Source organism: Aotus nancymaae, unplaced genomic scaffold, assembly GCF_030222135.1.
Source record: "Aotus nancymaae isolate 86718 unplaced genomic scaffold, 86718_ANA_hifiasm-v0.15.2.pri h1tg000016l, whole genome shotgun sequence".
Lineage (NCBI taxonomy): Eukaryota > Metazoa > Chordata > Mammalia > Primates > Aotidae > Aotus > Aotus nancymaae.
Window position 1 is genome coordinate 60,650,869 of NW_026988428.1, and position 12,275 is coordinate 60,663,143.

The 12,275-nt window shown below is 35.4% G+C and overlaps 1 protein-coding gene across 4 annotated transcripts in view; it reads right to left on the reverse strand.

The window, feature by feature from the left end:
• ERGIC2 (ERGIC and golgi 2) overlaps positions 1–12,275 on the reverse strand; it is a 68,771-nt gene that overhangs the window by 34,617 nt on the left and 21,879 nt on the right. The window contains exons 1-5 of one of the 4 annotated variants that reach the window (XM_012474252.2): positions 11,317–11,383; positions 6,670–6,739; positions 4,731–4,873; positions 3,051–3,159; positions 885–931 (exon numbers count right to left, since the gene is read on the reverse strand). In XM_012474252.2, the coding sequence (XP_012329675.1) occupies positions 885–931; positions 3,051–3,159; positions 4,731–4,836 (262 nt within the window). In that variant the 5' untranslated portion in view covers positions 4,837–4,873; positions 6,670–6,739; positions 11,317–11,383. Of the gene's footprint in view, positions 1–884; positions 932–3,050; positions 3,160–4,730; positions 4,874–6,669; positions 6,740–11,316; positions 11,405–12,275 lie in introns of those variants that run through there. The other 3 variants (XM_064377398.1, XM_012474250.3, XM_021674877.2) reach the window with 3 other exon arrangements.

The window sequence follows — 12,275 nt, forward strand, 5'->3', positions numbered from 1 at the left end:
AAGCTACAAATCAACATATAAAAAAATTTTACTTGGAAAAGTCTAAAATTAAACAGTATTCAAACATCCAAAATAAGGCAGAATGTCATATATTCAGAATTACCACTAACTCCAAGTTTAGATATAAAGTATTTTTTTAATCTCTTAAAACCACTAACATGAGGAAAAATATGTTGAAAGGAAAAAGAGATTCAAGGTCATTCTGAGATGGAGTATCATTGAAACTAATCTCTAACTGGGTAAAATTATTTCACACTCTTAAAATGTTAAAAATTTTCTCTTGAGTTCTTGGTCTATAATTTTTAAGCAGTAACTTATAAAATATTTTTCATGCAAAAGCATCCTTATTTTTGAAAACAGTATTGATTCAAACATTCACTATCTGGTATATTAGCATTTTTCTGATTGTAGTATAACCAAGTGAGGCCAGTGAAGGATAAAAAAAAATGGGAGGTAACCTATCATTATTAACTTAAAAAAACTAGATCTGTATTTTTAAACATAAGAGTAAACATAAAGGGTGGTAAACTGAAACAGTACATAAGGATATGCTTGTGAAACATGGGTATAAAGGCTGGTACTTCAAACAAGAAAGACAGAAAGTTTGTATATAAACTAGAATGCTGATTCACAAACATTTCCTCTAACTTTCTTTTAATTATACTAATGTGAAACTTAAATCTCTTCTCTTTATGGAAAATAAACTTAAAGAACATAAGCTGAGGAGTATAACAATTTGCATTATTAAATAATACGATGGTAACATTTTAAAATATTATAAAGGAAAAGTAAAGTTAAAATACAACCAGTAGTTTTTATTTTTGATTGGCAATTGTTTGAACCATAACCTACATGGGGATTTAGCAAGCCGAAGGTGTACTTACACTGACACTTCATGGCAACAGTAATATCTATATTGATTCTCAATTTGCTGAAAGAAAAAATATTAAACGTTAGTATCTACCAATTAATCAGCAAAACATGAGAAATATAAATAAACTGATCTATTAAAAACTTGGATTTCAAGCAGAATAAATTATGTTGATTAAAATTTGAATTGCATTTCTCATGGCCAAAACGAAGGCACTTCAAAGTATAAGTTCTATTTGCCCTTATTCCAAAAGCCTTTCTGACTTCACAGGTTTTCAACACAGTATCGTTTAATGGCAACTCTATAATCAATAACTCTAAGCAACTCAGAAAAAAAGTCTTAACTTCTAAACCTCTATTTACATAAACTTTTGATAGAATGTTCCTTTAAGAATGTAAAACTCTCAAAATCAAGAATTAGAAATTGTCTTTCTTCTCTGTTTATCAAATATCATATATCGAGCATTATGCTAGATGTTCTACAAATATTATCTTCTTTATTCTGTATCACAGAGCTATAAGTAGATGGCTTCACAGATTTTCAAGTAAACCACTGGTGTTCAGGGTAAATGCCTGGCTTAAGATCACTTCACCATTAAAGTGCCATACTGGAAACTAGGTCTGTGTAACTCAGATAAATGCAACCAAACTACCAGAAGTAAATCACCTGACGCTTAATGTTTTTCATGGCCTTTCATTTTCAAATAATTAGATCAAATCAATTGTCAAATACCAGAACTAAGCATTGTGAATAATAGACTGGCTACAATCAAATTCCGTCCTGTGCTTTCTATCAAACCTTTTTTTCTGTGTAATAATTTTCATCTGATTTCAATAGGAATTACAGATTTTTAGAACTTCATAAAATTCTTTTTTTTTTTTTGAGACAGTTTCGCTCTTGTTGCCAAGGCTGGAATGAAATGGCATGATCTCAGCTCACTGCAACCTCTGCTTCCTGGGTTCAAGCAATTCTCCTGCCTCAGCCTTTGGAGTAGCTGGGATTACAGGTGTGCCACTACGCCTGGCAAATTTTGTATTTTTAGTGGAGACGGGGATTCTCCATGTTGGTCAGGCTGGTCTTGAACTCCCAACATCAGGGGATCTGCCCACCTTGGCCTCCCAAAGTGCTGGGATTACAGGTGTGAGCCATTGAGCCCAGCCAAGTCTTAAAGTCATCTAAAGTTCAAACCATGCTCCAAACAACCCAAGGGTTTAGGCTCAGGAGATAGGAACCACGAGTAGGCCAAGTAGACAAGCTTCTGCATATCCTCACCATGCTTATGCGGTGAACTACGTAAAGCATAAGACTTCATCTGGGAAAAAAATGAAGTACTGCATTGGTGCTGAAAACAATAACAAACTCTTTGAAAACCAATGCTATCTTGAATAATACATTACAGATAAAGAAACTGAAGTCCAAAAGAAGTCAGTGGTGTGACCTGCTCATGGTTACACAGCAATTTACAAATGTTGACTAATTTAATTCTCATAAGCCTCATGAGGAAGATACTATAATTGCCATCTATAATTACAGAAAAGGAAACTGAAGCATACCTAAACTGAAGTATAGATTTAGTAACTTCCTTAAAATCATGCAAATAGCACAACCTGGATTGTAACTGAAAACTAAATGTGTCTTCCTATTTGGTGCAATCTTAATATTATAAACCTATTATCTTTAGTCCATTGAAAAAATCCAAATAATACAAATGAATAGATGTAAAGTGTATAATTAAGGTACTATATTTTCAGAAGTTTAAAAGTAATCTTATTTACATAAACATTTAGCTTAGGTATAATTTACAGATATGAAGTCATAAAGGTATACAATGTATCTTTAGACAATTTATTTTCCAGCTCACACAGATCACTTAGGTATTTCAACCAGTTTCAAATATTAAACAATTTCCACAATATACATATCTAAGCAAAAATATTCCCCCAGCCTTTTGAAATCAAGCCATGCTAAATCAAAGACCCTCAGTTTTAGAATTCAACCAATATTTAAATGATTCTAAAGGTTTCACTTAATGGATGCAATTAATGAGAATTTTTCAGGACTATTTCTTCAGAGCTAAAACAAACCAAATCTAGAAGGTTAGACTTTTTCTTTTTAGAATACAGGCTCTTTCTGAAACAATTTGAATCTAAAGGCATTTCAAGAAGAAAAAAATGATTACCTAGAAAAATCCTTGTCTACTTCATATTCATACTTCATCCATGTATCTTGATATACTGAGAATTCCATTATGGTTAATAAAGCCATAGTTGTAAATGCTATTAGAGAAACTGGGAAATCCAACAACAAAAGAAAAACAGAATTAAAACAATAAAAAAAAGCAAAGAACAGGAAACTATTTTAAGTGAGATTAAATTTTCAAAAGAAAAGGCCTAATAATGTGATTTCTATTTGAATGAACATTTTAGAAAGTTTTTATCAAAATCTTTATTACAGATTTTTTTCTAATACAGCTCAAAAGGTTTAATATATACAAATACAAACATAAACATTTGCACTACTAAGAAAGCATTTTATTTCTCCAATTTTAAGGGCATGTCTCGCTAAATAGATTTGACAAAATTTGTATTTTCTTATATATAGCAGTGTCACAGATAGGATAAAAGATGAAAGTAAGCACACTTTATAGTAAAAATTTGAAAACAGTTGCTTCGTTATTAAAAATACATCCATGTCTATAGCACAATTTAAAACAAACAAAAAGCTAGCCTAATTTCTTAGATCCTGAGAAACCACAATAATCTGTGTGCCAGAAACTCAAATAACATCTCTAAGTATCTAACAAAACTCTCTTCTACTTTGCAATCTCCTAAATATATCACCTCATTTACAAAACTGAGTAAAAGATCTGACAAAAAGGAAAACTATTATATACTATGGCAAAATACTTGAAATAGATTTTGCAAGAACAACTTGCACTATTTTCATTAACAAAACTTAATCACAAGTAATTAGAAATAGTGAGCAACTTATCCATTATACAAAATAAAATGTCAATCTCATGTGAAATACATTATTTTATCAGTTTCTCATGGGAAAAGAAATTATACTGAATATAGTTATAATAACATATTTTTCTTATATATTTCTTTTTATTTTACTTAACAAATACTTTATCTGTACCAGGTACTGGTCTAAGCATTTTATGAAAATATTAATAATACAGTAACCTCTAGGAGGCAAATACTAGTATCATCCCTATTTTATGGAAGAAACTAAGACAGACATTTGAATAACTTCCTCAAGGTCATATATTTAGGAAGGGGCAGAAAGCAGTAACATTGGTTTATTAATTTATTTTTGTTTTTCATTTGTTTTTGTTTTTTTAGACGGCGTCTCACTCTGTCACCCAGTCTGGAGTGCAGTAGCACAATCTCAGCTCACTGCAACTTCTACCTCCCTGGTTCAAGCAGCTCCCCTGCCTTAGCCTCATGAGTAGCTGGGATTACAGGCACATGCCACTACACTCAGCTAATTTTTTTGTATTTTTAGTAGAAATGGGGTTTCATCATGTTAGCCCAACTGGTATCAAACTCCTGACCTCAGGCAATCTGCCTGTCTCAGCCTCCCAAAGTGCTGGGATTACAGGCATGAGCCACCATCCCAGCCAATTTATTAATGTTTTAACAAACACAGCCAAAGGCACAGAATGTACTGAGTTGGATGCTATAGAGAATATTAATGAGAATAAAATGAGAGCCAAAAGAGTGACATGAAGACAGGTAAGTTACAAAGTTACTGCAGAATTCACTGATAAATTCTTCCTCATGGCTAAATTTCTGTATGTTGTTGACTGGATCACTTAGAAATTGTACTAACTTTAAAGTGAACTGCTACTTACCTGTACCTCCACTAGCTGATGTCTCTACATAGCTCTCAGGAACCTTCGGAAAGGCATCCAACTCTTTTACCAAACTTAAAGTTTTTTTCCGATTCAGTCGCCTCATCTTCAGGAAAACCTTCCTCTTCCTTCATATAGTCATGCTAAGGAATGAATAATGAATAAATGAATCCTTTAAAGAGATAAAAAGGTTTCTTTAAATTTAGGATAACTGACAAATGTCCTTGAAACAACTTAGCATTCTCATCCCTCTTTAAGAAAAAAAAAAAAAAGTATTTATCCACACATTTATCCTTTCCCCATTCATGCTCTAACAAAAACTACTAATGAAAAGTAATTTAAATACAAAAACACATTAAATAGCAAGAAAAAAGTGAAAAACAATTCAATCATATTAATAATGTCTAAACATACAAACTGAGATAATTTTTCTATTAAATTGAAAACTATATAAAAATAACACATTTCCAATAATGAATGACAGTTAAGTAAAATGGCCTGCTCATATATTACTAACAAGAACATAGGCTGGGCAGGAGGCTGAGTCAGGAGAATCGCTTGAACCCAGGAGGCAGAGGTTGCAGTAGGCTGAGATCACACCACTACACTCCAGCCTGGGTGACAGAGCGAGACTCCATCTCAAAAAATAATAATAAATACTACTCATAATAATAATGGGAATATAAATATTTACCACTCCTCTTTTGACTAAGTAAATGCCCATTTAGGAATGTATCCTATGACAATAATCTAGGGTTTGAAACAAAATTTGATTATGAGAATATTTCTCACAGTGTTATTTTTAAGTACTGAAGACAGAAACAGACCCATGGTATCCAATGTACAAATTATGGTGAATAAATGCATCTTTATGTAACCATTGAAAATCTTTTTTTTTTTTTTTTTTTTTGAGACAGAGTCTTGCTCTGTCACCCAGGCTGAAGTACAGTGGTATGATCTCAGTTCACCACAACCTCTGCCTCACTGACTCGAGTGATCCTCCTCACCTGAGCCTCCCGAGTAGCTGGGACTACAGGCATGCACCTCCATCTCCAGCTAATTTTTGTATTTTTTCTAGAGAAGGAGTTTCACCATGTTGCCCAGGCTGGTCTCAAACTCCTGGGCTGAAGCCTTCCACCCACCTCAGCCTCCCAAAAAAACTGCTGAGATTACAGGCATGAGCCACCATACCTGGCCTGAAAATCTTTTATTAAAAAAAAAATAAAATTTAATGACAGAATAAATAGTCGTGATTCAATAAGAAAAGACCAGATGGTCACACAGGTCCTAATTTTATGGGAGACAGGAAAAGATATACAAGAAACAAAACTGAACATCTATATACAAAAATGTTAAAAGTAGATCATGAGAGAATTTTAATTGCCTTTACACATAACTTCAGATTTCCCAAATTATCTATTTTTATACTCAAACATTATTTAAAAATTGGTTGCTTGCTAGTCCCTTGTCATCAGTATGTCATCTACACCTAAAATTATAAAGTCAATCAAATAACTGAATTTTTAGATATTTATGTAATTTTTATAACTGATTTATAAATAATACTATAGGTAATACTATAAAGAATTCCTAGTAATCAAAGCTTTATTAATAAAATCAACACATAATAGCAGAATAAATCATATCGTTGCAGAAGTCACTACAAGAGAAATAATGTCTCTGGAAGAAAGCACACAGACTTTGGATCTGAGATCTAATGGGTAGGATTAACATAAAAGAATAGGCAAGAGAAAGAACATTCATAAAGAAAAAGAAGGGCCAGAAAATAAAAAATTGGCCATAAACACGAATACTGTCTAAAAGAAAAAAGCTCTCTAAGGAGAGCTACTTATCAATCCAGCAGGGAGCTACTACTCTAAAGCAGAGTTGAAAGCATTAACATGTTGATTTGTTTTGCCATTAAAAACATGCAACTAACCTTCCCTTGCTGGTTCCATGCTCACAAAGCAGCCTTCGAATTATGATTTTTTTCTCATGCACTTAGTTTTCTAAAGGAAAAACAGATGATGTAGACAAAACAGATGACAGTTTCTGACAGCCACGTCAGTTATAAAACTGGTATTCCCGTTGATAAATTAAGCTTCTGAATGTTTGTTAGGTATATGTCGTGCCTGCTAAGCTTGTTCACCTCTGATAATAAAATTTATTTTCTGTACCTTTTTAGTGATAACTGCGTAAAAACTGACCCTTCTTCAATCTTTCAATTTCTACTCATTCTTCTTGATTTGAGTAAAATATTAAATATCTTTATGTCTCTTTTCCTTAAAACAGAACTCTCCCTTAAACTCAAGTCCAACTCCAACTATGTATCTCTGGCAGCATACTTACAGCCAACTTAAAAGAATGAGTTGTCCCCATTCATCTACTGTGACTACTTCCTCACCCAACTCTCACCTCTCAACTAAATTTGCTCTGAGCAAGGTCAATTTCCTTAGTACTAAATGGACAGACACTCCTCAGTCCTTATCTAATTGCACCTCTGAGAAAGTATACTGTTTATCATTTCGTTTTCTTCTTGAAACATTCTCTAAAGTGATATCACATTCCCAATTTTCACCCTACCTGGAAGACCCTCTTTGGATTACTTTGCAGATTCATCTTCCTCTCAGATTCTGCACTAGGTACCCTCTCAACCTCTACACTTTCCCCAAATGATTGCCCATTGCTTCAATTTCAGTCTCATGTTGATTTCGCCCAAATTTTGATTCTCAGCCCAAATCTCTCTGCAGATATATATAATCCTTTGCCTTCTGTTACATTTTCATTTGGACATTCCAAACAGAATTCAGACTCAACAAGTCCAAAAATGAATACTTCACCCTGTCAAAATTGTTCCTCCTGTATCTCCTATCTTAGTTAATGATAACTCCATAAGCCCAACTACACAAGCCAGAAACATGGGTTATATCCTTAGACTTAAGCTATTTTTAAATTTCCCTTAAATCTGCCTGTCCTCTCTTCTTCAGGTTCACTGAGAAATTCCTTATGTCCAAGTACATTCCTAGTCCCAACTGCCACAATTTATCACTACATTGCTTCAACAACCTCTAGTCTTCAACCTTCCAATTCTCTCTATATACTAAAGAACAAATTATCCTTTTAATACATAAATCTGATCATATAATATTTCTCTTCGCATCTTTGTATAACTTCCCTTCCCACTGCACTTAAGAGCTTGGACTCTATCCTAACATGTTTTACAAAGCTCTTCAAAAATCAGGTCCTGCTAACCTCTCTTCAAACCCAATCCCTCACAGTTTGTGTTCCAACCAAAGTAAATCACTTTCAAGACCTAAAACATGCTATTATCTCTGCCTGAAATGTTCTTTCTTCCCCTACCCCATCTCTCTATTTGACTAACTCCTACTTACTCTTCAAGGCCCAGTCTACTCATCTCTACCTTGAGGCGGGGACAAAAAAGTTTTCCATGGCCTTAAAGTCTATCTGCGTCTAGAACACCGTACCTTTATGACACTATTTCTAATTGTTTCTTTCATTTTCTGCTTTCTCCAGTAGACTGTTAGAACAGGAACCATGTCTAACTTGATCTCGGTATCTCCAATGCTTAGCAAACAGGTATTCAATATTCATTGAGAAAAGGAAGGAAGGAAATTTCTCCAGAAACACCACAGTAGCACATCTTTCAAATCACAACAGTATGTCATACTTAAGTAAGCAAATACGTAAAAATATAAGATCCACAAGAAGGGTTTTTCTTTTTTCCACTATCCCAGGACCTAGAATAATGGCCATCACAAAGTGAGTATAGCACTGTTAAACAAATGAATAAAACAGTGAATTATATTTCTAAAACTTTCTATAACATTGTATTTGTATAATAAGCTTTCTAAATGCTTTTAATTTATATATAGGCATAAAGATATGGCAAGTAGTTAGTTTTACAAATCTCCTAATACAACCTATTCAACACTCCTCCCTTGAAAGTCTGGCTGGAATGTATTAGGTGGCTCCCTACCCATCTCTAGCTTCCTCCATCCCTATTTTTCATGAAATATCACTCTAGAATGGAGCACCTTGCCACTCAGCTACTCCACCAGTCCCATTCCTGAAAGCTCAGCACTAACCTATCTCCAAGAAATTCATTCCATTTTGAATACTTGCCATCCTACTGTATAAGTCACTGTCTGGCATAAACAAGGTATCCAGTAACTTTTAGCTTTTCTATAAGAAATTACTCTATCTGTTCTCTTTACAAAACCTGACTTTCTATTGGTGGCAAAGCCACTGTCTGGCATAAACAAGGTATCCAATAACTTCTAGTTTTCCTAAAAGGAATTGCCCTATCTGTACTCTTTATAAAACCTGACTTTCTATTGGTGGCAGTTCCATTCCAATCCGTAGTTCATTTCTGAGACTCCCAAGTTAGAGAAGTATCATGTTTTACCATATTTCTCAACCATCTCTCATGTTTTGTGCTATGTATTACTTGAAGCTCTTTAGATATTAATTCATTTAATCCTGTAAATGACTTTGTGAAGCAGATCCTATTTTTAATCCCACTTTTAGATGAGGAAATGAGGCACAGAACTGTCAAATAATTTTCCCAGGCCACACAGAAGGTGCTAGAACTTGAAACTATGCTCCAAACCACAGTACACACTCTCACTTCTGTACCTGTTGCCATATTCCACTAACGTCTGGATATATTCATAATTTCCTTAATGACTTTAGTACCCCATCATTCAATATGCTTCTCTTCTTCACCATTCCATTATCATCCTTTGGAATTTACCCTCCTATGGCATTCATCCTATAGCATTCATTCACAAAAAAAACTTTCCACAGACTATATGGAGCAGTAGAAAGGAAGAATTTATGCTTTAGTCATTAAAAGAGGATAATAATTTAAGAAAACAAGCAACTGGATGATGAAGAGTTTAAGGACACATTAACCACACCAATCAAGAGTATGTAATCAATCTGGGGTCAGAAAGATATTATTTTAAACAGTGTCTTCTTCAGTCTACATTTTGATTAAGTAACAAGGCAACATTTGTAACTACAGACGTTAGAAAAGGAAAATAAAAAATAACAAGAGCTAACACGCATTGAGTGTTTACAGTGTGCCAGGTATTGTTCTAAATGCTTTGCATGTTTTAACACATTCAATCCTCACAACCTTCCTATGAGTTAGGTATTATTATTATTTCATTTTGCCAATGAGTAAACTAAGGCACAGAGAGGTTAATTTGTCCACCATGACATTAATAGGGAAAATTATAATAAATATTTGGAAACTGTTAAATAGTATGTTTAGCAGGCATTGACTGCCTAAAAGTAACTTCTAGTAAAGAAAAAAAAATTGACATTTCTTTTACTTACATCATCAACGCCCAAAGAAAAGAAATTTGCGGGCTGTTTTTTTTTTTTCTGTTGTTGTTCCAGACTATGTCTGATTTCTTTTGAGAGACCTTTCAAACCTGATATATTTTTACGATTTGTACCAGGAAGCCATTATAACATGCGACTGGATACTAAAGTTCACTATCATAAAAAAAAAAAAAAAAATCCTCCTCTCCCTATCCATCCCTCTACTGCCAACCCCCACCCCCAAATAAACAGATTTTTTTTTCCCTCATGTTTTCCAGTAGAACTGGCATAATTAAAACAACTTAAAGATATCAACAAATTAGGTAAATAAGCATGTCTTTCTTCTTCAGTGAACAAGCCAGCCTCGTTCTTTATAACTGCTGTATACTAAAGTCCAATGTATCAGGCTAGGCAATTAATTGAAATACTGAATGACAACTTCAAATGAGTAAATCCTGTTTTTAACTGTAACTTTCATTGCTTCTGAAAACCAGTCTGGCAACATTTTAACAGCTATTATGTCACTTTAAGTCTCGGGGGCACTAAATCCTAAATATAAAAGTTACTCAAACGTGATTTCTCAAACAACGACCTGTAAACTCTATATACTACCGATAACTAAGGCTATTCTCCACCACGAGTTGACACGTTGCCTTCGGAGGGTTACCTGCGCCGAAGAAAAGTAGTGACAGTCGGACCTGTCTCTCCTAGCGTCTTGCCCTGCCCTTCTCCTTTCTGATTTTCCGGAGCACCGTGCGAAGCTCCTTCCAGGCGAGGCCAAGACCTCGTTCTTTTTAAAAAAAGAGAAAGAGGGCAACGTGCTGCCAAGAATGTGGTATTTGTTTGACTGGGGTAGGGAGCCTGACACCCGGGAGGACTGGGACTCGATCGACTGGGATCCTACTCGCCTGCGACTAGAAAAGCCACCAGGGCACCGGGCACTGTAAGAAGCAAAGGGTCAGAATCAGGGGCTACCGAGGAAGCTCCTGAACTCCTTGGAGTTGCACCCGGACCAGGCAAAGGGGAGCTCCCAGTAGCATCGTTTCCTAAGGTCCTGCCAGTAACGCCCCCGGGGGAGGTGGAGCGGCTTCTCCGTCCGACCCGCTCTCCAAACACCAATGAAGACAAGGAGCCAAGCCCATGACAGGCTCCCAGTGCCCTCAACTACATTTACGCCCTGAGCAGCCATGCGAGAACCTAGGGAACAGCACCCAGCAGGGTTTCAGTATTTTACCTTATGTTACGGTCCCAGCCTACCGCCATGTTTCACAGAAGCCCGGGTCGCCGGGACTCCCGCGTACCCGGAAATATCGCGAGAATAAAAGCGGCTATCATGGCTGAAAACGTCAGAGGAGAGACAATATAGAGTTTTCGCGATATTTCCTTTGCTTACGAAGTGCTTAGGGAATGAAGAGGCGTGGTTAAGATAAAAGCGGCGTTCTCCACGGAGATAAGGCTGCAACTTACCAAAGCTGTAATCGCGCTGCCAGTCCGGTTCTGTATCTCTTACAGAACGGCGACTGACACTTGGAGACCGCAGAAGGAATCTCAGCTCCTCACACCGTATTTCATTACTAATAAGAGTCTTATTAGTAATGAAGGGCGTAGAAATTATCCCTAACAACCCTAATGCATATCACTCCTGCAGTTGTTTTGTGCCCTGTTTCAGTTTTTGTGTCATTTTCCCCTGACAAGAACATTTAAACTTCCTCTTCTAACGCTTTTTATTATTTGATCCGCGTTGTTATTGTCTTCCAGGTTTTACTCTCTCCTAAGAAAGCACAGCTGTCTTCCTCATCTCCCTAAGCCAACACCTACTTTGCCTTCAAAGACTTGTTGAGAAAGAAAATTAATGCCTCATCTTTTACTATCACTTCATAGAACAGTAGTTTATAGTGGGGACTTTGGGACGAAAAGTTAAATATGAACTGCTGGAGAGTAAACCTATTCCAGGTTCTTTTTCACCTGTTACCAGATTTTATAATCAAACGTTGAGATTTGAGTTTTCTTACTCATTGACCTAGAAGTCTAACAAAGGCATAATTATGACATGCTTATGCAATAATTACTGTTTAAAAGCTTTAACTGCTGAGCATTGGTGGTATAAGTGGTGAGTATAGCTGCCTTCTAAAAGCTTTAACTGCCTTTTAAAAAAATCTGTGTATCCTCACAACACTCTTAGAAGGTAATACC